Genomic DNA, 22,049 nt, shown 5'->3' on the forward strand with positions numbered 1-22,049 from the left:
TTTTTTTAAAAGCTCACAGATACCACCACTAGGCTACAAATAAAGAAATGGAGAAATTTTTGATAATGTCAATAATTAGATCCAGAGTAATTCTAAACACTTTTTAAGAATATCTCAAAAATACCAAAACCATTAAACTTATCATTATGAAAAATTAGTTGAGAATATAAACAAAATCTCATTTTAAAGAGTCAATAATCTGAGGCAAGCTATAGCTCTTCGGCACAAATGAAGGGTGAATGCAAGCCATTTATTCCAGTTCATGAGAGAGGCCCAACCAAAGGGGAAAAAGAGCCCTAAAACATCTGTTAAGAGTCTCATACACCATGATCAAGTGTGATTTATTCCAGGGATGCACACAGATGGTTCAACAGCCACAAATCCATCAACGTGGCACACCACGCTAGCAAAAGGATAAAAAAAACACACGATCATCTCCACATATGCAGAACAAGATCTGACAAATTCAACAGCCATTTGTGATAAAAACTCTCCACAAAGAGGGTACAGAAGAAACATCCCTCATCATCATAAAGGCCACGTATGACAACCTAAGCCAACATCATACTCAACAGTGAAGAACTGAAAGCATTTCCTCTAAGATCAGGAAACAAGACAAGGATGCCCACTCTCACCAATTTTATTCAACAAAGCCAGAGCAATTAGGCAAGAAAAAGAAATAAGAACCATCTAAATCAGAAAATAAGGGAAACTGTCACTATTTGCAGATGACAAGATGTTACATACAGAAAACCCTAAAGACTCCACTAAAAAAAATGTGTTAGAATAAGCCAATCCAGTATGCTTGCAGGGTTTCAAAACCAATAACAAAATATGTTGTGTTTCTATACACAAGTAATAAAATATCAGAGACATTAAGAAAATAATCGCATTTACAGCCGCATCAAAAAGAATAAAACACCTAAAAATAAATTTAACCAAGGAGGTGAAAGACCAGTACACTGAAAATTCCAAGACACTGATCAAAGAAACTGAAGAAGATACAAAAAATGGAAGATATTTGTTATTTTGTGCTCATGGACTGGAAGAATTGATATTGTTAAAATGTCCATACCACCCAAGGCAATCTATACATTCATTGGAATCCCTATCAAAATTCCAATGGCATTTTCCACAAAAATAGAACAATTCTAACATTTGTATGGAACCACAAAAGAGCCCAAGTAGTGAAAGCAACCTTGAGACAGAACAAAGAAAAGAACAAAGAACAAATCACTCCCTGATTTCAAACTATATTATCGTACAAAGCTCTAGTGATCAGAACAGAAATGATATCAGCATAAAAACAGACACACAGATCAATGGAACAGGATAGAGAGCCCAGAAATAAACCCACACATATAAAGGAGCCAAGAATATACAATGACAGAGAACGTATAGGACGGTCTCTTCGATAAAAAGTGTTGGGAACACGGGACAGCCACGTGCAAAAGAATGAGAATGGATCACTACCTTACATCAAACACAAAGATTAACTCAAAATGGATCAAAGGCTTGAGTAAGATCTGAAACCATAAACTCCCAGAAGAAAATATAGGCAGTAAGCTCCTTGACACTAGTCTTGGTGATGAGTTTTTGCATCTGACAAAAAAGTAAAGGCAACAAAAGCAAAATAAACAAGTGGGACTGCAGCAAACTAAAAGCTTCTGCACAGCAAAGGAAACCACCGACAAAATGAAGAAGCAAGGTGTGCAAGGGGAGAAAATATTTGCAAACCATATATCTGATAAGGGGTTAATATCCAAAATATATAAAGACTTCATACAACTCAGTAACAACATCTCCTCCCAAAACAAAAAAACAATTAACAAACGGGCAGAGGATCTGAATAAACATTTTCTAAAGACATACAGATCACCAACAAGTACATGACAAGATGCTCGACATCACTAACCACCAGGGAAACGCAAATCAAAACAGCAAGGAGGCATCACCTCACACCTACCAGAATAGCCATCATCAAAAGGACAAGAGGTATGTGTTGGTGAGGGTGTGGAGAAAAGGGAACACTCGTGCACTGTGGTGGGAATGGAGATCGGTGCAGCCACTATGGAGACGGTAATGGAGGTTCCTCAACAATTAACACTAGAGCTACCGTATGACCCAGCAATCCCACTTCCGGGTGTATATCCGAAGACAGTGAGAACACTGACTTGATATGATATCCTCACCTCACGTTCACTGCAGCCTCACTCACAACAGCCAAGATATGGGAGCAGTCTAAGTGTCCACTGATGGAAGAATGGATAAAGATGATATAGTGAGTGTGTGTGTGTGTGTGTGTGTGTGTGGGTGTGTGTGTGTGTGTGCGCGCACGCACGCCTGTATCTGTGTATACACACAGGAATATTATTCAACCATAAAAATGAAGGAAATCTTGCCATTTGTGACAACATGGATGGAACTTGAAGAAACTGTGCTCACTGGAATGTCAGACAGAGAAAGACAATTACCATATGATCTCACTTACAGGTGGAACTTAGAACAACAAGACAGCCATAAAAGGAATGAAATTTTGCCATTTGCAGCAACATGGGTGGACGTGGAGGTCATTATGCTAAGTCAAGTCAGACAGAGAAAGACAAATACTACAGATACCACCTGAAAAACACAACAAACTAGTGAATACAAGAAAAAAGAAGCAGACTCACAGACACAGAGAACAAACTAGTGGTTACGACGGGGGTGGGGAGAAGGGCAGTACAGGGGCTGTGGGATGGGAGGCGTAAACCGCCGGGTGTACCACGGGCTCCAGAATATGTTGTACGACGTGGGGAGCAGAGCCAATATTTGTAATAACTGTAAATGGGAAGTGACCTTTGAAACTGTATATAAAAAACAGTAACAACAAAAAAGCCAAGCTCACAGATAGAAACATTGGTGGATACCAGAGGCAGGGGTGTCCGGATGGTGGGGGGAATGCCAAAATGGGTCAAAAGGTACAGGCTTCCAGTTTTAAAATAATTAAGTCCTGGGGATGTAGTGCACAGCACAGCGACTACAGTTCCTAAGACTTGCCGCAGAGCTGAAAGCTGCCAAGAGGAGATCCTGAAGTCTCATCACAGGAAAGTCTAGTCTAGTTCTCATCACAGGAAAAAGCTGCCTAACTACGTGTGGCAATGGACGTAACTAGACTTACTGTGATCATTTCACAACACATACAAACACTGAATCACTATGTCACACACCTGAACTAATATGCCAATTATAGCTCATTTAAGAAATATACATACATGTGTGAAAAAAAGGAATACGTGAGTTATCTACGTAGAAATCTGCGTCATGGTTTAACATGAGAACAGTATTAATTTTTATAAAAAGGGAAGTCCGTTCCACTTCATGGATGTACGTTTAAGTACTGGTATGTTCAACCACTAAGCAGTTTTGACTAGTTTTGCAGGAAAAAGATGTAGTAAAAATAAAACGTCACAGCAGCACTACCCCATCAATGAGATGTTCTCCATGTCCTTACACGAACTCTGCTTTCAGCCAGAGACAAGACAAGAATCAACAACCGCAGGCCTCCAGAGCAGGAACCATTAAGGCAAAAAGCAGGAGACGGAATGTTCTCACCCAGGAAACATCGCCCACAAAACTGAAGCGCCGACTGCAAGAGTGGGACAGAGACAGTTTTGTAGCACTGTGTTTATGACAGTAACACTACCAACTAACCATCAAACTAAATACGACATAAAACCTAGAAGTAAAGCCCAGTTGCAAGTAAGAGGCAGTAATCGTAGGCACTGCTGATAGACGATACACACCACACCAGAGGAACTGCTCACACGGTAATTCTCTGGAGAAACTTCCAAGGAATAAGCGTTGAGGCTATTAAGAAGGCGGGCTTTACCCTGTCCAGGTGTCTGGTGCTGAAAGGAAGAAACGGGGCAAAGGAAAGCTGCTAATTAACATGGAAACCCTTCAGCAAGACCATCTGCTGAAGAGAAGAGCCAGTGGGAAGGTCATGACAAGAGACGGGAAATGAGGAGACGGGCTGATAAACAAATACAACCTGAGAAAGGAATTTAAAAACCTGGTCCTGCCAGACACAAGTAGGGAAGGACGGGTTTATCGCGCGTCCAGTTTAAAGGTGGAGACAGGGACTTTCCTGTGAAGTACAGACCACGCTGGTTCTTTCGGGGACCTAAGGGGCTCGGTCACTTGCTGAGCCCTGGCACTGGAAGGCGAGACGCTGGGACGTCAGATCCCCCACACCCGCACGGCAGTCCCTACATCCACCCTGCTGACGCGAACCGTGCCGTGAACCACAGAGCGTCCACCTGGGAGTGGTGTTACGTCTTATCTGCACCAACCGCGACTGCCCTTCACCCTTCTCCACCGCCAGGATTCAATGTGGACAGAGTGAGAAGAGAGGCCAAGACGTCCTCAACAGCCTGCAGCAGCCGGCAGGGTAGAAACTCCTAGTGCCGACGGTGAGCAAGCGAAAGGGCCAGCATGAGGGAACGGGAACGATCCCCACGTGGCCCCAGGTGGAAGCTCTGCGCGGTTTCACGCAGGAAACCACGGCACAGGAACGAGGAGCGCCACCCCTGGGATGCTACGTCTGTGCTCTCAGCAGGGCCGGGGAGAAGCTACTGCCCTGTCTTCCCAAGATCCACACCCTAGCAACCCGTAAGACGGGTAATAAAGTCACCGGGCAGTACATTCACGAAAAAAATGCTATCAAAAAGGAAGTGTTATTCCCTTCCCCTCAGAGAAGTTTTCCCAGACGGTAAGGAGTTTCCTTTTCCAGCACCAGGCCCACGTTTGCAAGTCCTCAGACAGGCACTAGGTGGAGCCAAATACCTTGAATTCCTTAACAAAGAACAACGTGTTTCACTACTAGTAACAGTGAAGGCACACCTCAACAAAAACACCTCGGTGATGTAAGGCTCATTACACACAACACCATAATTCAAATAAAGTGCTGTTTTAAAGTATCAGCTAGGGCTTCCCTGGTGGCGCAGTGGTTAAGAATCCGCTCGCCGATGCAGGGGACACGAGTTCGAAGCCCTGCCTGGTCCGGGAAGATCTCACATGCCGCGGAGCAGCTAAGCCCACGTGCCACAACTCTTGAGCCTGCGCTCTAGAGCCCGCGAGCCACAACTACTGAGCCCTGCGCGCCATAACTACTGAAGCCCGCACACCTGGCGCCCATGCTCCTTAACAAGAGAAGCTACCGCAGTGAGAAGACCGCGCACCGCAACGAAGAGTAGCCCCTCGCTCGCGGCAACTAGAGCAAAGCCCGCGCGCGGCAACGAAGACCCAACACAGCCAAAAATAAATAAATAAATTTATTTTAAAAAAAGTATCAGGTAAAAAACAAAATTTAAAAATAAAAACCAGCCACAACTTCCAATTTCAAGATGAAGTCAAGACCTTTCTTTCTTCTTGTTCTTCTCTGAAACCAACCCAAATCAACAAGAACTTGAACCACAAACCACAAACTTTGAAAAGACAATAAAACACATAATCTATGGCTAATTCATTTCATTTTCAGCATGATTACAACACTCTGGAATTCTTAAAGGTGATGGATGCTCCTTACCCAGGCCTCTGTCTGGGACCCTTCGCCATCAGGCCTCCATCCACGGATCTCTTGGGCAGAGCATGGTCCTGGCTGGGGTCCACGAACTTAAACACATGGGACACCCCAAACTGCACCTTCATCCCGCTGTGCAGCATCGTCGTCTCCGAGATGCGCTGCCCGTCCACGTAGGTCTCAGCATCCATGCTTCTCGGCGTGACCGTGACCACTCCATCCATGTTTGTGAGGTCACAGTGATGGGGCTCAATTCCTGAACCAAACAACTAAAAAGAAAGGAAAATCAAAGGAACTTCCATCATCAACTACAGAGGATTTAAAAACTGAATTTTAAGACTGTAAGTCCCTCTTTTATGATAAATATAATCTAATAAACTCTGGATTTTTGGTGCTGTCAGGGAATTTTCCCTTAATTTATTAATTAAATAAACACTGTCAAAATAACTGAATATTTTCACCATCCAGCAGCTTGATTTAAGGGGTACCACAACTCTGCATTAAAAAGCATATGGGGGCTTCCCTGGTGGCTCGGTGGTTAAGAATCCGCCTGCCAGTGCAGGGGTCACGGGTTCGAGCCCTGGTCCGGGAAGATCCCACGTGCCGCGGAGCAACTAAGCCCGAGAGCCACAACTACTGAGCCTGCGTTCTAGAGCCCACGAGTCACAACTACTGAGCCCACGTGCCACAACTACTGAAGCCCATGCGCCTAGAGCCCGTGCTCCGCAACAAGAGAAGCTACTGCACTGAGAAGCCTGCGCACCACAAGGGTAACCCCTGCTCACCGCAACTAGAGAAAAGCCCGCGCGCAGCAAAGAAGACCCCACGCAGCCAAAAATAAATAAAATAAATTTATTAAAAAATAAACAAAACATAGTCATCTTGAATATTAGACAATTAACGGGTAAATCTACACAGATCATCAGGGCTACAAATCCCTGTTCACCTGTGTTACTGCTGTGATGAGGATGGGGTTAGAACTGAAAATGACATTAGTAATCGGGCCCCTCATGCCACAACTGAGAAGTGAGAATACCGAGAAAGGGACATCTGCCCACGCCCAAGCCCCAGGAAGCGAGCAGCCCTGCCCTTCCCAACGCACAGGCACGCTAGGCTCTGCTCTAGTCCAGCCTGAGCACTGTGGCTCAGCTAACACTTTAACTATACTTCACTGAACGCCTCCTACGCGTGTGCGACCCAGTGACAGGCACTTCCACGTACGTTATCCCCCTTAATGTTGTAAACTTGAAACAAACCTATAAAACCATCACCATCTTTTGGAGAAAAGCAACAGCCCTGGAAGTCTGGCGGGGAGTGGGACAGACACTCACACTCTGCTCTGTTCACAATGAAGCAGAGAAGTGACCCAGAGCAAGCAAGCTGCTTCCATTAAATACAAAGGCTTTCCCTCCCTTCCACTCACCCGCAGCGCGGCAGGCCCACCCGCTGCCCTATGACCCACCCGAAGCGGCAGAGCGGCAGCCGGACACGCACCTGGATGGAGCCGTCGTCGAACTTCTCTGTCCCAACCTCAGTGACACTCAGCTGAAGGCGGTAGAGCTTCGGTTTGTCTCTGGAGTCGGAACCATCTGCGACGAGAGAAGGACAGGGCTTCACTAGCCAAGTCGAATGTGCTCATCATGTTATTTGAAACAAACAAGCAAACAACAGGTTACCTTTGAAGCAACACTACTGTTCTCAATTCTCAGGATTTCTATTCAAAGAACTCCCCAAATTTATATCAAGCAACTTAAGTACTGAATACACAAAATTCAAAGTAAGACATACGCACACATCAGCTTCTGTTTAAAATATAATTCAAGGTACTAACGCCGTCATTCATACCGACGTTTTCTTATCACAGAAAAAAACGTTTCCCCACCACACGGTCCTGGACTTGTGTCTGACTCTGAAGAAGACAGGGAGACCCTCCTTCCAGACCGGACCTCCTCACAGACCGCCGGGCACAGCGGAGCTACTGATGGAAGGAGTGTGACCTCCCGGCTCACCCCGGACCTTCGGGACCAGACCGACCCCAGGGATGAGGCCCCAGCGCGTGTCCCCACGTGATTCTGACGGCCACCCCTGGCATGAAGCTCCAGTAAGAACTGCCGCGAAAAGTGCTCACCTCCACCGAGTGGAGCTGGGGTGAAGGACAAAAGGAGAGCCTGGGTTTTTTACTTCTGTGTCATTTCATACTTCCGGGAACTGCTGAGATGTTTCCCTTGCCTGCGCATCGCTTTGTCTGATGGGCTGGCTTTGGGGACCACAAGAGCTGCGGCCCCCGCCCACTGACCCCCGGATGGGCTCCTCCTCTCCTCACCTGCCAACCCACCCCACCTGACACAGAGGGTCATTCTGATCTCAGCGCTATCGCACCGGGGGCCACGGGCCTCGGCACTCACGCGCCAGGACACGGTCCCAGGGCCGTGACAGCAGCAGCCTCGCTCTGCCCGTGCTGTGCAGGCCCCGCTGCCCCAGAGCCTCAGCGACTTCAGAATCGCTCACCGAGCTGCAGTTAAAATCTCGAGTCCCCAGGATCAGGAGTGTAAACACTGCAGTGTACACAGAGGGCAGGCCGCTAAAATCGTAGCGTAGTGTGGTCTCAACTCTCACAGACCCAAGACACCAGGAACACGGGTGTGCAAGCTGTGAGAACGGTTGCTAATCTGAGAGTGCACAAGATAACACGCTAACCACAGGTCTGCAGCGACCTCCGGGATCTGGCTGAAGGTAAGACGAGGACTAAAGCAGCATTCGAGAGACACACGTCTCACAGGCGCTGAAAACCGGGCCCCGGGTCTGCGCTGCTCCACAGCTCATCCTCATCAGATGTGCTGGCAGCTGAAGCCTCGTTTAAGTCACTTTATTTCAACTCCAAGCACTGATCCAAAACGGGGCCTCAGGGTCACGCGGGGCTTTCCCTGGGCAGGACCCAGTTCCCTTCTAGACCTGCTGAGCCCAGATCCCTGAGGGATGCTTACCACTCTGCTGGCTGTAAACACCACAGGCAGCCCTAAGGACGGTCCTTGTCGAGGAGCAGTCTCCGGCACCCACAGCACTGTGAACCACTTCGTCTCGACCCCACTGGCCGAGTCTGATGAGGGTTTCTGCGTCCTCACCTCTCCCACCCCTGAGCTCCCAGGCAGCTAGGTCTTTAAAGCAATCTCTCTACACCTGGTGCTCAGTACAGCGTGAGCTCAATAAAGCCTTAACGTATTAACAGCGAAGAATTATTAACTAAAAATGCGGAAAACAGAGTAATGCGATACGGTCTCGCACAGAATTATACAAATGAATTATAAAGAAAGCAAAAGCAGCAAATAAGTGATCAAGAACAACTGTTTCAATTACAACGTTTAAAAAACAGAAGAGCATGAAAAGTATGTCTGTTTAGGGGGTGAAAGAAAAAATCCACGTTCGCTTTCTTCTGAATTTTGAATGCTTCTGAAGGGTACCTTGTGAGCTAATAAATGGGTATTATATACTTTTCTGCATCAACATTTACATCCACAAATTTAGAAATATAAAAAGAAAGGGAGAGATACAAACTTTCTCAGTCTCTCCTTTCTCTGCAACAGAAATCTATCGACAGACGAATCAGAAATAAACCTTCCCAATCCCTTCTTTCTTTCTGCTTCACAGTAATAATAGAAAACAACGATACCTTTACAGGTATATCCTGAATGACCTAAACGGTGGCCACTCACGTCGTAGATAAAACGGAGTTCTGGGACCTCGGGCAGAACACAGAAACAGAGGCGAGTAATGTTCACAATGTAACTGACAGCTTCTTGTAGATCCAAGGCCCCTCCTCAGTAAAAGCACAGTCATCTCACAGGCAGTAACAAACGTGTAAAACGGTGGCTTAAAACAAAAATCTTAAAACTTTATCCCCTTCCGCAACAGGGATTCTACAAATGCTGTATTTCCGGCTCAAGTGCCGGAGCACATCTCTCCTCACTTGAGAGCTACGACGGACCCGCAGTGCCTCTGAAGGCGGAGATACACCTTCCGAAGTGACCCTACCACACAGACGAGTGCTTCTTCCAGAGGCTTTAAATGCTTTTTAGAAACATTTTATACTTTTGCCTTAGAAGTACGTACCACGTTCATATGGTGCAAAATTCAAAAGGCACAAAAAGGACATGGTGAACCGCACCCTTCCCCACCTGGCCCCTGCCTAGTCCTTCCCCACCCAGAAGCAAATCTTCAGTCTATTTTGTGCGTATATAATTACACCTCCCGATACTCATGTTCTTCTTTCTCCTGGCTTGCACAAGCCTTAGAATACCATTTGCGATTACCAAACGGAATATGCAACATCCAGTCAAATGTCCAACATCTGGGACGCACTTAAAATAGATCACTCTGAGCAAAGCCTGAGAATGTTTTTCAGGACACTTTTGGTGCCACTGCACAGCATGTCTACACATCCAGGCCTGCTTCTGCCTCTGGGCAGCTGGGTGGACGACAGCCTGGGGCGTCTCTTGGCCGCCCGCTTGCGAACGGAGGGTGGGGGACTCATGCGTTTAAGGAGTGCTGACCAGCGCTTCCGTGTCCCAGGCGCCGTGCGGACGCCAGAGGTCTGCGGTGAGAAAGTAAGCTCATGCCCTGGCCCCCAGAGGGCTTACGTTCGCTTACGTTTTAGCGAACCAGTACAACAGGGAAGAAACTGTTTTCGGTACATACCAGGTAAAAGAGGAAACGTATTTGTCTCTCTGTTTGCTCCATTCTTTTACAGTGTGAAAGTAACCGACACGTGAAAACATTAAGGAATCCTTTTCAGGAATAAAATAACAACAGAAACTTGTCTTAGACTCTACTTTATGTATTATATCAAAATAGGTACTAAATATCCCTTGTTTCCATTTTCCTTTAAAAGAATAAAAAACTAAAACTCCAAGTTTGGTTAATATCCAATGAAAACCTGTATGATCAGTTTGGAGAAAATTCAACAAAGTGATATAAGATGCCGAAAGGCTGAGTCAACTTTATATACGAGAAAGTTCTGATTGTTACATCGAAATGTAAAAAATGACACTTGAAATATAAAAACAGACAAAGGACGTATTTCCTTTACTATTTAAGATGATAGACTCTAGTGCACAAAATCTAAGAAACAAGTTCCAAGTAAGAAGGTCCAGCTGTGCCAGCCAGAAATGATCTCAAGCAGGAGAGCAAGCCGAGGCCGAGGCCGAGGACACCCTAAAACTGCTCACGATGGCAGCGAGCGCCTCCCGAGAACGATACAGACACGAGCGGCACTAAGTGGGTGGCGGCCTCTTCCTCCTCAGCCTCCTGGCGTCACCGGACACGTGGCCCCGATCGGCGCTCCCTCCCCCATCCACCACCCCCATTTCTCCTTCTGTCCTCCTCCCCCAGCCCCGTCCGCACCTCCTCCCCCCCGTGTCTCCCCCTCTTCCTCCTGGGGGCGCACAGGGTCGAAGGACAGGAAAACAGCTGCCTCCTTTAGTCCAAATTCTCACTTAAAACTTAGCCTGAACAAAGACTCCGGACATTTCTGCAAAATAAGCTGCTATTAAATGAAATGAATCCTGGATACGGAAGAGTTAACTAGAGATAAAATGAAAGTACATTAAACTCTTAAGAAAAGTTATTTATATTAATTGAAAAGCCAACACATCCAGCATCTGGTCAGTTACCGCTGTTCTGCCCGTGAGGTTGTTAGTGCTCGAGATGAGACACTAGCAGGAAGCGCAGCATCCCCTTTGGAAGCACGCCAGCCGTAGCAGGCAAAGCGACCCCTTCTCCCTGGGGTGCGCACACACGCGCAGGACCCGGGTGAAGGCAGCAGCGGCGGACAGAGGCCATGCAGACGCGTGCAGGGGAGAGAAGGAGAGGGTGAGCTGCAGGGAGGCGACTGTCCAGGGGGAAAGGCACGCCCTGCCCCAGCCCTGGGCTGGAGGACACGGCAGCCATGCTCCGCGTGGCGTGGGCACATTGCTGAGGGGGACACTGAGTTGACAGGGAGTCCCCGAGCAGCAGGGGAGCAGCCGTCTGTCCATGACAGGGAGACCCACCCCGCTCCTTCCCTGCGGAGCACAGCCCAACCCAGAGCAAGGGACAAAAACGACTTCTACCCCCGTCCCTCCAAAAGACAGTGGAAGCACCCGCCCACATCTCAAAAGCCTCCAACGACACCTATAGGACCTCGGCCCAACCCCGAGGACACGTGCTCGGCTGACAACGTGTCCAGGGAAACAGTCTCTCGTGACAAGTCAGCATCCACGAACACAGGGAAACTAAGTCCCTTTCACTCTGCGTGCTGACCGGGCTCGGTCAGCAACGACACCTTAAGAAGACAGCGTGACCTGGTGAAGAGAACAGCTCTGGAGTGAGACAGACCCCGGCCGGCAACCGGGCCTCCACGCCTCCCCCGCCCCCCCCCCCCCCAACGTCACCTGCGAGTGCGGCGCGGAGCGGAACTTCAGGCACCTGCGGAGCGCTGCAGCTCTCCAGCAGGCAGCCCAGGCGCTCGGGCGCGTCAGACTGACGGGGGCCCTGGCTGCCCAGCTATACAGACCACGAGTCTCTCTGGAAGCCACCTGAGTCACCTGTGTACCTACTGCACAGCCTAAAGCAGCAGCTCGGTAAACGCTGACTAAAGCAGCAGAGGGCCGTGAAGGAAGCCGTGTTTTAACAAGCATCTGATAGATGCTGTCGCCAGTACTTGGTAACCAGCAGGACACAGCTAGCGTTTATCTCGGATCCATCAGTTTCTTGCACCGACAAAAAACTTCTCTGTGTTTTACTACCCGGGAGGCCGTAAGGATGAAGCAAGCCGTCAAAACGCCAATTCTCACTAGAATCTACGTTCCCACGGTCAGGGGCTTAACCTGCTTTGCTGGTGTTCTCCTATCTCCAAGGTCCAGAACAGCGTCTGACACATAGTAAGCATTCAATAAGTACTTGTCAAAGAAATAAAGGGATGAATTCTCATCCTGTCTCTGCTACCCACCCAAGTCAACGTTCCACTATTCATGTGAAAATTATCCTATGTCAGCTGCTATTTATCAACTCTCTCTGGGTTAATACTCCTATTTTCAAAACTTTCAGTTTGGGAGAAAACAATCATTAGCTTCTAGCACGTAATGCAAAATCTTGAATGGCAGACCCAAGGCCCAAAGATGATCCTAAAAACTTCTAAGTTCAAAAACAGATGGCTGTCTTCCAGCCGCCGTTCACTGCCTCGGACCACTGAGCACCAAACCCTCACCACTAATCATGTCTGCAAACCACTGTGAGGAAACCAAAGTTTCATGAACTTTTCAGCCGGAGAACTGAGAGACAAGGCAACACTCACATCTTCCTCATAAACAGCTGATCAATTTAAAAAAACCTTCAAACATAATTAAGCATAAACGCTACTACCTGCAGCACACGGCCACGGACTAATTACGGAGCATCGGCCAAAACAACAGCATTTTCCCTGTGTCAATATAACACAACCCAGCTGTGCCATGGAGACCACTGGACCACAAGTGCCACATCTAACCATTAGTTATAATCTTGTAAACAAAAATCAATACTCAGGAATCAAAGAGAAAAACATAATTGCTGCCCAAGGAAACACAGATTATCTACATAAGCAGTCTGTTTTTAGCTAACTTTTTCTATAATTACTTACTGAGCGCTATTTAAAAAGCAGTTCTGGGTGGGAGGGACAATACTCTGTTCTTCACAGCATTTTACAATAGAGGTCACATACCATCATTTTAACCAAATAAATAAGAAAGATACAGTTCAGCTGAACGGTAAACAAACGTGTCCCACATATATTAAATATGCGCACAAACACGTAGGCTACGTACGATGCGTGGGCATAAAACATTTCCTTAAGAGCGTCAATGTATTTCTCTACCTGATGGCTAAGTTATAACAACAGCTTTCGCTTAAGAGAGCTCAACAAACGCAATATTTAGAAGGCGAACACGAACACAAACTTAGTCTATTATAATTTTAAAACTAAGCAAATATCGCTCCTCTTACAGGTGGACTTCTTAGATGTAATTAAATTTAGATGTTCTTTGGACACTGTTCATACATGAAGCAACAGTGTGCTAAATACACACACACCTGCCTCCATGACGTCTGTCCCAAGAGGACTACATTTCAGTTTCTCATTTTTAGTAGTTAAGTATTTTACAGGGTTATTTTGGAAAAAAAAATAAAAGGGAGTACATCATTTAAACTTCTTAAATTCTCTATATTCATTATTTAAAATTTTGTTTTTCAGTATTCATTTCTGTGCATGTGAAGTTTATTTTTAATGCATACACGTATGGATATACATATCCTATAACCTTAATTAAGGGTTTTTGTTTTTTTAATGAATACCATCTTATGATGGTTACTTTTTAAAATAAATGATCTTAAAAAAGGTTGTCAGTCAAAAGAAAGACCAATTAAAATAACATTCATTAAAAAGAATAACATGTAAAGCTGAGAATGTACATTGGTAACACCTCTCACCTGGGCTCAGCTCTACGAGGTAGGGCAGTTTCTCTGGCGGGAGCGCAGCGCCATAGCCAGACCCATCGACTCGCTCCTTCCCGTGCAGCGGCTTCCCATCCATGTGCTTCTGGCTTTTCTTTGGGATGTAGTCTGGTGGCCTCCTCTTCAGCTGAAAGACTAAAATCCCTAGAACAGTAACACTGTAAATTAGCAGCCAGACTCAAGCAAGTGTAGACGGCCAGCTGACTGGCAATCAACTGTTCAGAGATTTATCAAGAAAATGTAATTTAATAACATCTCCCAGGGAATAATTAAGCAAAAGCTTTACCCAATTTACACTTTCCCTCAACAGAGGAAATACGACTCTCTTGACATGTTCTTGAAAACTCTAGCAAGCAATTTCCAAAAATAATTTTAAATTAACCCCCTCCCGAGCATATCACATGCATGAAAGACAACACTCCAGTTTCAGAATAAATGAATGTTTCTATTGGTAAAGAACCCTATGATCAATAAATACTCATACACACATGTAATAACACATGTGCACGCAAATACACGTACATTCTTAGTTAACCTGATTTTATTTAATTCAACTGAATTAACTCAGAACTCAAAGCAATCTGACTTCAATAAAGTTTGGCTTTATACTGTCGAGAAAAGGTACTAGGCAAGTGTATGTTTAAAACTCGCAATCTACACTCAAATACGACTGGCAGTCAGTCTTTATGTCTTTATTAATGCAAAGGCCCTCCACGGAGCAACAAGTAGCTTAAGATGTGTATCTGAAAGCAAGAAAACTCTATTTCATAAAAAACATACCTTTAAACCCTCACCGCTTTGACGTAATTAGGAGAAATCGTTTCGATAGTGAAAAGTCTGCATTCATTATATGAAATGACTAAATTACTAGACGGTATTTAGGGTTGAAGGCTATTTTCCCTATCACAACAAATCTGTCCAAACATCACCAGTCCATCTGGTCGGCAGGGAAAGGATCCCGCTGCTGACAGACACCCATCTCCCACGTCCTGACACGGTGCTGAAGTCCAGCTTCTTCAGGACACGGTACTCCTGCTGCCACAAAACGGTCTGTGCCAGGTCTCCCACTAGACCCACCAGCAGAGAGCGGCCCTCAGGATGCGGGGACCCCCTAGGAACCACCCAGCAAGTCCAAGAAGGGGGCAGAAACCTGCACGGCAAACAGCCCTCAAAAGACTCTGCCACGCGCACCCTCCTACACCTTCCAGTAAGTTAAACGACTAATACTTCAAGTCGGAGTGTAATGCACCACAGAGGTAATTCTTTGACAAATAAGATTACTCTTCACCTCTGTCATTCGGCCACTCCCTGAAGATCTGTAAAGGACACTCATCATCATCAAGGATGATTTCTTCAGCAGCTTTCTCATCAGAATGCTGGGCCCCAGGAGGAAGCATCACCTGGGAGGGAATAACAATGAACTGTGACTACACCCAAAAAGTGAATTAGCAGGTATTTAAAAGAAAGAATTTATTGTTTTTGAGGAAATAAAAAAGTCGCTGTAGATAGAACTGAATTGGTCAAACACAATGAACAATTCTCAAAAACACTGACAGGGGCTTCCCTGGTGGCGCAGTGGTTGAGAGTCCGCCTGCCGATGCAGGGGACACGGGTTCGTGCCCCGGTCTGGGAAGATCCCACATGCCGCAGAGTGGCTGGGCCCGTGAGCCATGGCTGCTGAGCCTGTGCGTCCGGAGCCTGTGCTCTGCAACAGGAGAGGCCACAACAGTGAGAGGCCCGCGTACCGCAAAAAAAAAAAAAAAAAAAAAAAAAAAAAAAAAAAACACTGACAGAAGTGAAGGAAAATAGTTTCCAATTAAAAGCTTGGCCAGCCGGCCGGACCGTCTTCATTCACCTGCTTCTCTGCTCTGCACCCTGCTCCCCGGCCCATCTAGCCTGAGTCTGCTTTCTGACAAACTCTCTTTTGGAAAGACTGCACGCGACAGTCAACATGTGCGTAATTCCTTCGGGAAAGGTGACTGCAGGACCCACCTTTCATAACCAAACGTTTTAATGTGGCAGTTTCATCTAACATGTAACCTTTTAGGGTACAACCATCACACAACAACACAAGAGATTAGCTTTCTTTTTCTTATAGAAAATCCATTTTTATGATTAAATTTTAATCAGATCATTTAGATGTATTACTGGGCCGTTCATTCAACAAATGCTTCAAGATACTGCATTCACCACACTCAAAAATCTGTAACACTGGATTACTCTTTATTCTATGTTTTTACAGCAAACGACTTTTCTCAATCATTCGAGAAAACCCTCTGTAACACAGAGAACGGAACCAGCGGCCGCAGGGCTCTGTCTCCGACTCCCCGCTGACTTCTGCCCCACCGCTCGCACCAACCAAAACACAGTTACAGAAAACAGGAGAAGCCAGGCACTGGCACCTGAGAATTATTTTCAGCCCGGAGTTCCTGTAATAACGTCACCCTAATAGACCTCACTCCCAATTAGATCACCGTGTGCATAGACCAGATGGGTTAGACTTCCACAGAACTGTAAAACTTCGCTCCGCACTGCTGCAAATTACCCTAGAAAGACAAGTTGATTACAACACACCCTTATGCTAAAGTAACCAACCTTTCCTCACAGCGTCTTGTATTACATGTACTATAGTGGGCTTGGAACACACACTGCTTCAGGATCTGACCCTCACTCATCTCTTTAAGTCGCAGTCTTTGTCACGTATCCTCATAGATCCAGTCACACAGAACTTCTCCGAATTCTCGACTGGGCCATGAAACCTCACGCTTCCACGATCCCTTGTGCCTCAAAGGCCCGTCCCCAGCTTTCGGGTCTAGCTAGCGTGCCCTCTCACCTCTCAGCCCAAGTACAACTCCTTCAGGGAGCCTTCTCTGACCTCCGTTCTAATTTCAAGCTCCTTGCCTGTATTTCTTTCTCGGACTCTCTGTCTCCCTTTACTGTAACCTCTTTTGAAGGCAGCTCTTATTTTTGCATCCCAGCACAGTATCTAACAAATAAGAGGAACCTACATATTTATTGAATAATTCACCGAATAGGTATAATAGATGGATGAAAGAGCTACATATTACATGATGGATGAGATGGCAAGGAAACAAAGGATTTCTATCTCAAGGCCAAAACAATAATCAACTCCTAATTTATCCTGCCTGAAGCTTGCGAAAGAAAATGCACAAGAACAGAGAAGAAAGAAAACCAAAACTAGGCGACCCTCAAAAGAAATCATCAAGTGATCTCAAAAGGGACCATCAGTAAAAGCCCCTGGTTAAGGTGTTCTTTCACTTTCTGATTTTCATCAGTAAAAATACGGCAGAAATTAAAGAAAGGGAAAAAATGTTATAAAGTTCACTACCACATATCCTATCAAATGCACCTTTATGGAACTGAGAATTATTTAATAGATTTATATATACTTAAAAGTTAACATTGCCCTGGCGAACACCTGAGCAATCCCAAGTGTTCGGCAGTGGTAGCTAAGCTCCTGCCCTTGGGCTCACAGCCTAACAGGGACCCAGCTGGAAAAGGGTCAGCCCTCTGTTTAGCAATGCAGACCCTATTTATACCGCTGTCTTACTGGTTTTATCCTAAGAACACTTTTTACAGCAGTTATTAACCAAAACTATGAGGAACGTGTATCAAAATCTACCATTAATCCATGGACACAATTATTCTTTAGGTGTAAATATATTTTCCATACATACACTAATGCTTGCTCCATACTACTATTTCTCCCAAGCAGGAAAGCAATGAAGCCAGCATGACAACAGGGTCCCCCTGTTTCAAACTCACCTGCAGGAGGAAAATGCGCAGCGTGGCCTGAATCTCAGGTTCTTTCCCTTTGGAGAGAATGTGTGATTACCCCATGACCTATCCTCCCAACCTCGCCCTCCCAGCCCCTCCCTCCCCAAAGGAAGGCGGGTTTCCAGTCTCTTTCTAATAAGACCAAAAGAAAGAAAAGGCGCAGCAAAAAACAAATACTCATGAGCATCCATCTATCTTCCTCCACCCTACAATGAAATGAGCTTTGCTGTACTTCTTTCTGATTCTAAATAACACAGGCTCAACGTAAAAAACTCAAATACGGAAAAGCATAAGGAGGAGGGGGAAAAAAATCTGTGAGACAATAAGTATATTTTCCTGATCATGCTTTCTATAATTATGCATTTGTTTTTTACATAAGAAGGTGCATGGCCTGATCACATGTAACATTTTAAAGTCTCCTGTTCCTCTCCCTCCCCTCATGTAGGTAGTTAAGCTGGTGTGTATCCTTCCTATGCATGTACCTTTCTTGGTGCTCACGTATACATACACACAGAATTTTGTTGTTTGGTTTTATTGTATGGTGACTGTTTTTCCAAAAATAGGGTACTGTATAAAGTGTAAATACGTCTAAGTCAACTGGTATTGGTCTAACTCAAAATGTTTCATAATGACAAGGTATTCAAAGTATTCCTTAAGTGATGAGTATTTAGTTTATTGCTATAACACACAACACTGGGGAAAAAAGTTTTTACAGAAATACACTCAGGAATTTACTATTTGTTTATTCTGACGTTATAACTAATATTTACCACCGTACCATCTCAGACATCACCTCCGCTCTGAAACAAGTGCCACAGAGGATGGCCACACAGCGATCCCCCAGACGCTCCTTCCCCGTCGCCGGGGACTCCCTTGTGCTGTGCTAGAGCCTGTTCTGCGATACCCTGTTTTTCTCTTTCTTGGCCTACACCACGATTTTGCTGGAGAATGTCCTTCAGCACCTTACTGAGAGAGGCTGCGCGGGTGGTAGATTTTTGCCGTGTGTGTCTTAAAACGTCTTTATTCCAGCCGCCCAGCGCCTGACCCAGGGTATGGCTAGAAGTCGGTTCCCTCTGCATCAGGAAGCGCCGCTTCCCTGAATTCCAGAGTCCACGGCTACTGCTGAAGTGACTGCTGCAACTGTGTCCCCCAACCCTTTATACAAGCCCTGCACCTTCTCCTTTGCGATCATTACCCTCTCTTTTTCCCTAGTTTCCTGCACTTTCACTACATCCTGGTTTGGGCCTTTTTCAAAGCAACTGTCCCATTAGTTAGTGGGCCTTTTCAACCTAGAGACTCGAATCCTTCAGTCCTGGGAAATGGTCTAGCATTGCTTCTTTGGTAACGTCTATCTCTCCATTTCCTGTTGCTTTTTCTACCTGGTCCTCCTTGGGCTAAATTTTAAGATATTCTGCACCGATAATCTAAATTCCCGAGCCCCTCTCTTTTTGTCCTCCGGCAGATTTCCTCCACTTGCTCTTTCATCCCTCCACTGACATTCTGCCCCCACCCCTCATCTACCTGGGCTTTTCAATCCCTAGGGGCCCCCGGCACGCTTCTCCTCACTGTGCTCCGGATGCGCCATCCGCCGAGGCTCTTAGCTCTCCCACACTTCCATCTGCTTTGTCTCTTGTATCTCCGGGTTCTCTGATCTGTCTGTCTGTGTTGGTCTGTCTTTCATTTTAAAGGCATTTGCAAATGTCTACTGAGTCTGGGCCGTCCACTCACACTGACAGCGGGTCACAGGAAAGCTGATGGTAACGGCGAGGACGGCTGCTGGACCAGACGTCCAAAGGTCAGTTTCCATACAGATCTTTCTTCTCTGACCAGAAAGTGCCTTCTGGGAGGAATCCTTCAGTCTTCTGGGTACAGCCTTCCCCTCCATCCTCCTGCTTGTGGTAAAGACCCTGCTATGCCAGTTACCCCCAAAGCCAAGGCCTCCTCCCCCATCGGTTTTACTCTGGCCTTCGGACGGAGAGACGACCGACGCAGTAGCTGGATGGGAAGGCAGTCTGCTGGAGGCTACTACTGCTTATAAAAACTTTCCACCCAACTTGTTTTCAGCCCAATTTTCAATGCCGCCTCAGAACGTGCTAGAGCCCCTCATGCCTGAGTCCGCTAGGGGCTGGGAGACAGGCAGCTGCGCCCTTCCCCTCGGCCGGCCCCCTCTGCAGGTCCAGCAACTTGATACTAACCCGCCTGCTTCTTCAGACTCTCATCTACAACTGCTCTGCCGACCCTTTGCTCACTCTCCTTGTTCTCATGCACTCCCAAAGGGCTTTAACCTTTGTTGTCATCTCAGTGGAATCAAAACATCTGTTTTCTCACCTGTTTTCAGATGAAAATTGGGCTTTATTCATAAAATTACACATCTACCAAATGGTTTTTCCAACTGAATATAAAGTCTCAGCTTTTCAGCAAAAAGAAAAAAGCCATAAAACTCAAGCAAGGCCTTTTATTTAATTCTCTCTGTAGCAGCACTAGAAACCACCGCTGAGAGCTTACAGAAGACCACTTACAGAAGCTTACAGAAGACCACTCGCTCTGTCCACAGCCTGGAAAACTGAACACAGTCGGCATTTGGACTCATCTACAGAGTTAATGCAAACCCAGTCACAACTCCAGCAGGTTTTATGTCGAAATTGTTAAGTTGATTCTAAAATTTATTTGTAAATGCAAATAACCTAGAATAACCAAAGCGATTTTTAAAAGCAAAAGGAGAAAGCAAAACTGGTACTTTATATGATTTTTAAGACTCACCATGAATCCACAGTAATCAGTCTGGTGTTGGTGAAAAGATATAAGATATATAAATGAAACAGAATAGATTCCAGAAATAGAACCAAACATATATGGCCAACTGATTTTCAACAAGGTGCCAATGCACTCAGTGGGAGAAAATAAAGTCTTTTTTTCTGTATCTGTACAGAAGAAAATGAGCATCGACCCTAATCTCACACCATACACAAATGTCACCTCGAGATGGAACACACAGACCCAAATATAAGACCTAAAACTATGAAACTTCTAAAGTAAAATACAGGTACAAGTGTCTGCAGCCTTGGAGGAAGCAAATTCTCATACAGAAAGTACAGAGCACTAAAAAGTTAACAACCTGGACTTCAACAAAATAATAAATTGTTACTCACTGAAAGATACCATTTTAAAAATGAAAAGACAAGCCAAGCCACAGACTGGGAAAAAAATATTCACAGTACATGTATCATACATAGGACTTGACATGTATATAGATAATCAGGGAAACTCAAATTTCTTCCACAATGAGATACAACTACACCCATCAGAATGCCCAATAGTTAAAATGAGTGACCAAACCAAGCATGGGTGAGGGGCAGAGCAACGGCATCTCATATGACCGTGGGGATGCAAATGGTATACTCAGGTTGGAAAGAGTTTAACAGTTACACATATGCCTCCTACGGAGCCATTCACTTGAGTATTTACTCAAGAAAAAAAGTACTTCTATGAGAAGACCTGCACATGTGTGCTCACAGCAGTTTTACTGTAAGAGCCCCAAACTGAAAACTGGAAACAACGCAAATTCTAACAGGTAAATGGATGAACAAAGTGTGACATATCCATACAATGAAACACAAAAACACAAAGAGGCATAAGGAAACTTCTGAAGGTGAAGGAAATGTCCACTGTGCTGACAGGCCCAAACCGATGGTATTATAAACTTTAAATACATGTAATACATTGTACTTTAATTATTTCTCAATAATCTTGGCGAGGGCAAGAACTAAAACAAGTAACCACACTTTCATTATTTAATAATCAATTGCTAAGATGAGAGAAAGAAGGATATCTTCTTTAAAAAATCTACTTCCAATGAGATTTTGACAGAGAAATAATGGGTATAAAGAAGTTATTATATACTTGTGACTGACTTAAAGGTTAATAATTTTCCAAAAAGTTTGTCTTAGAAGAGAAAATCTGCTTGATTTTACTTAGTGTCACCGATTCAACTCTGAGGCATAAAATTTCACTGTATTTCTTGAGTACTAGGGTCAAAGATACACCCTTTATCTCCAAGAAATTACGGATGACTACGAAACCTATCAGCCAAATGTCGGTTAAGGATGAATAGCAAACCAAGATTTATTTAAAGTTGGGTCGTTATGATACATCTTAGTAAAAACCCTAA

At 45.3% G+C, this 22,049-nt stretch overlaps 1 protein-coding gene across 1 annotated transcript in view; it reads right to left on the reverse strand.

Moving 5' to 3' along the window:
- The window catches only part of AFDN (afadin, adherens junction formation factor), a 139,508-nt gene that overhangs the window by 60,694 nt on the left and 56,765 nt on the right, over positions 1–22,049 (reverse strand). Inside the window, 4 exon segments of the mRNA XM_032651019.1 lie at positions 5,570–5,832; positions 7,058–7,152; positions 14,060–14,227; positions 15,372–15,483. Of these exon segments, the coding sequence (XP_032506910.1) occupies positions 5,570–5,832; positions 7,058–7,152; positions 14,060–14,227; positions 15,372–15,483 (638 nt within the window).

Source organism: Phocoena sinus, chromosome 12 (genome assembly GCF_008692025.1).
Source record: "Phocoena sinus isolate mPhoSin1 chromosome 12, mPhoSin1.pri, whole genome shotgun sequence".
NCBI lineage: Eukaryota > Metazoa > Chordata > Mammalia > Artiodactyla > Phocoenidae > Phocoena > Phocoena sinus.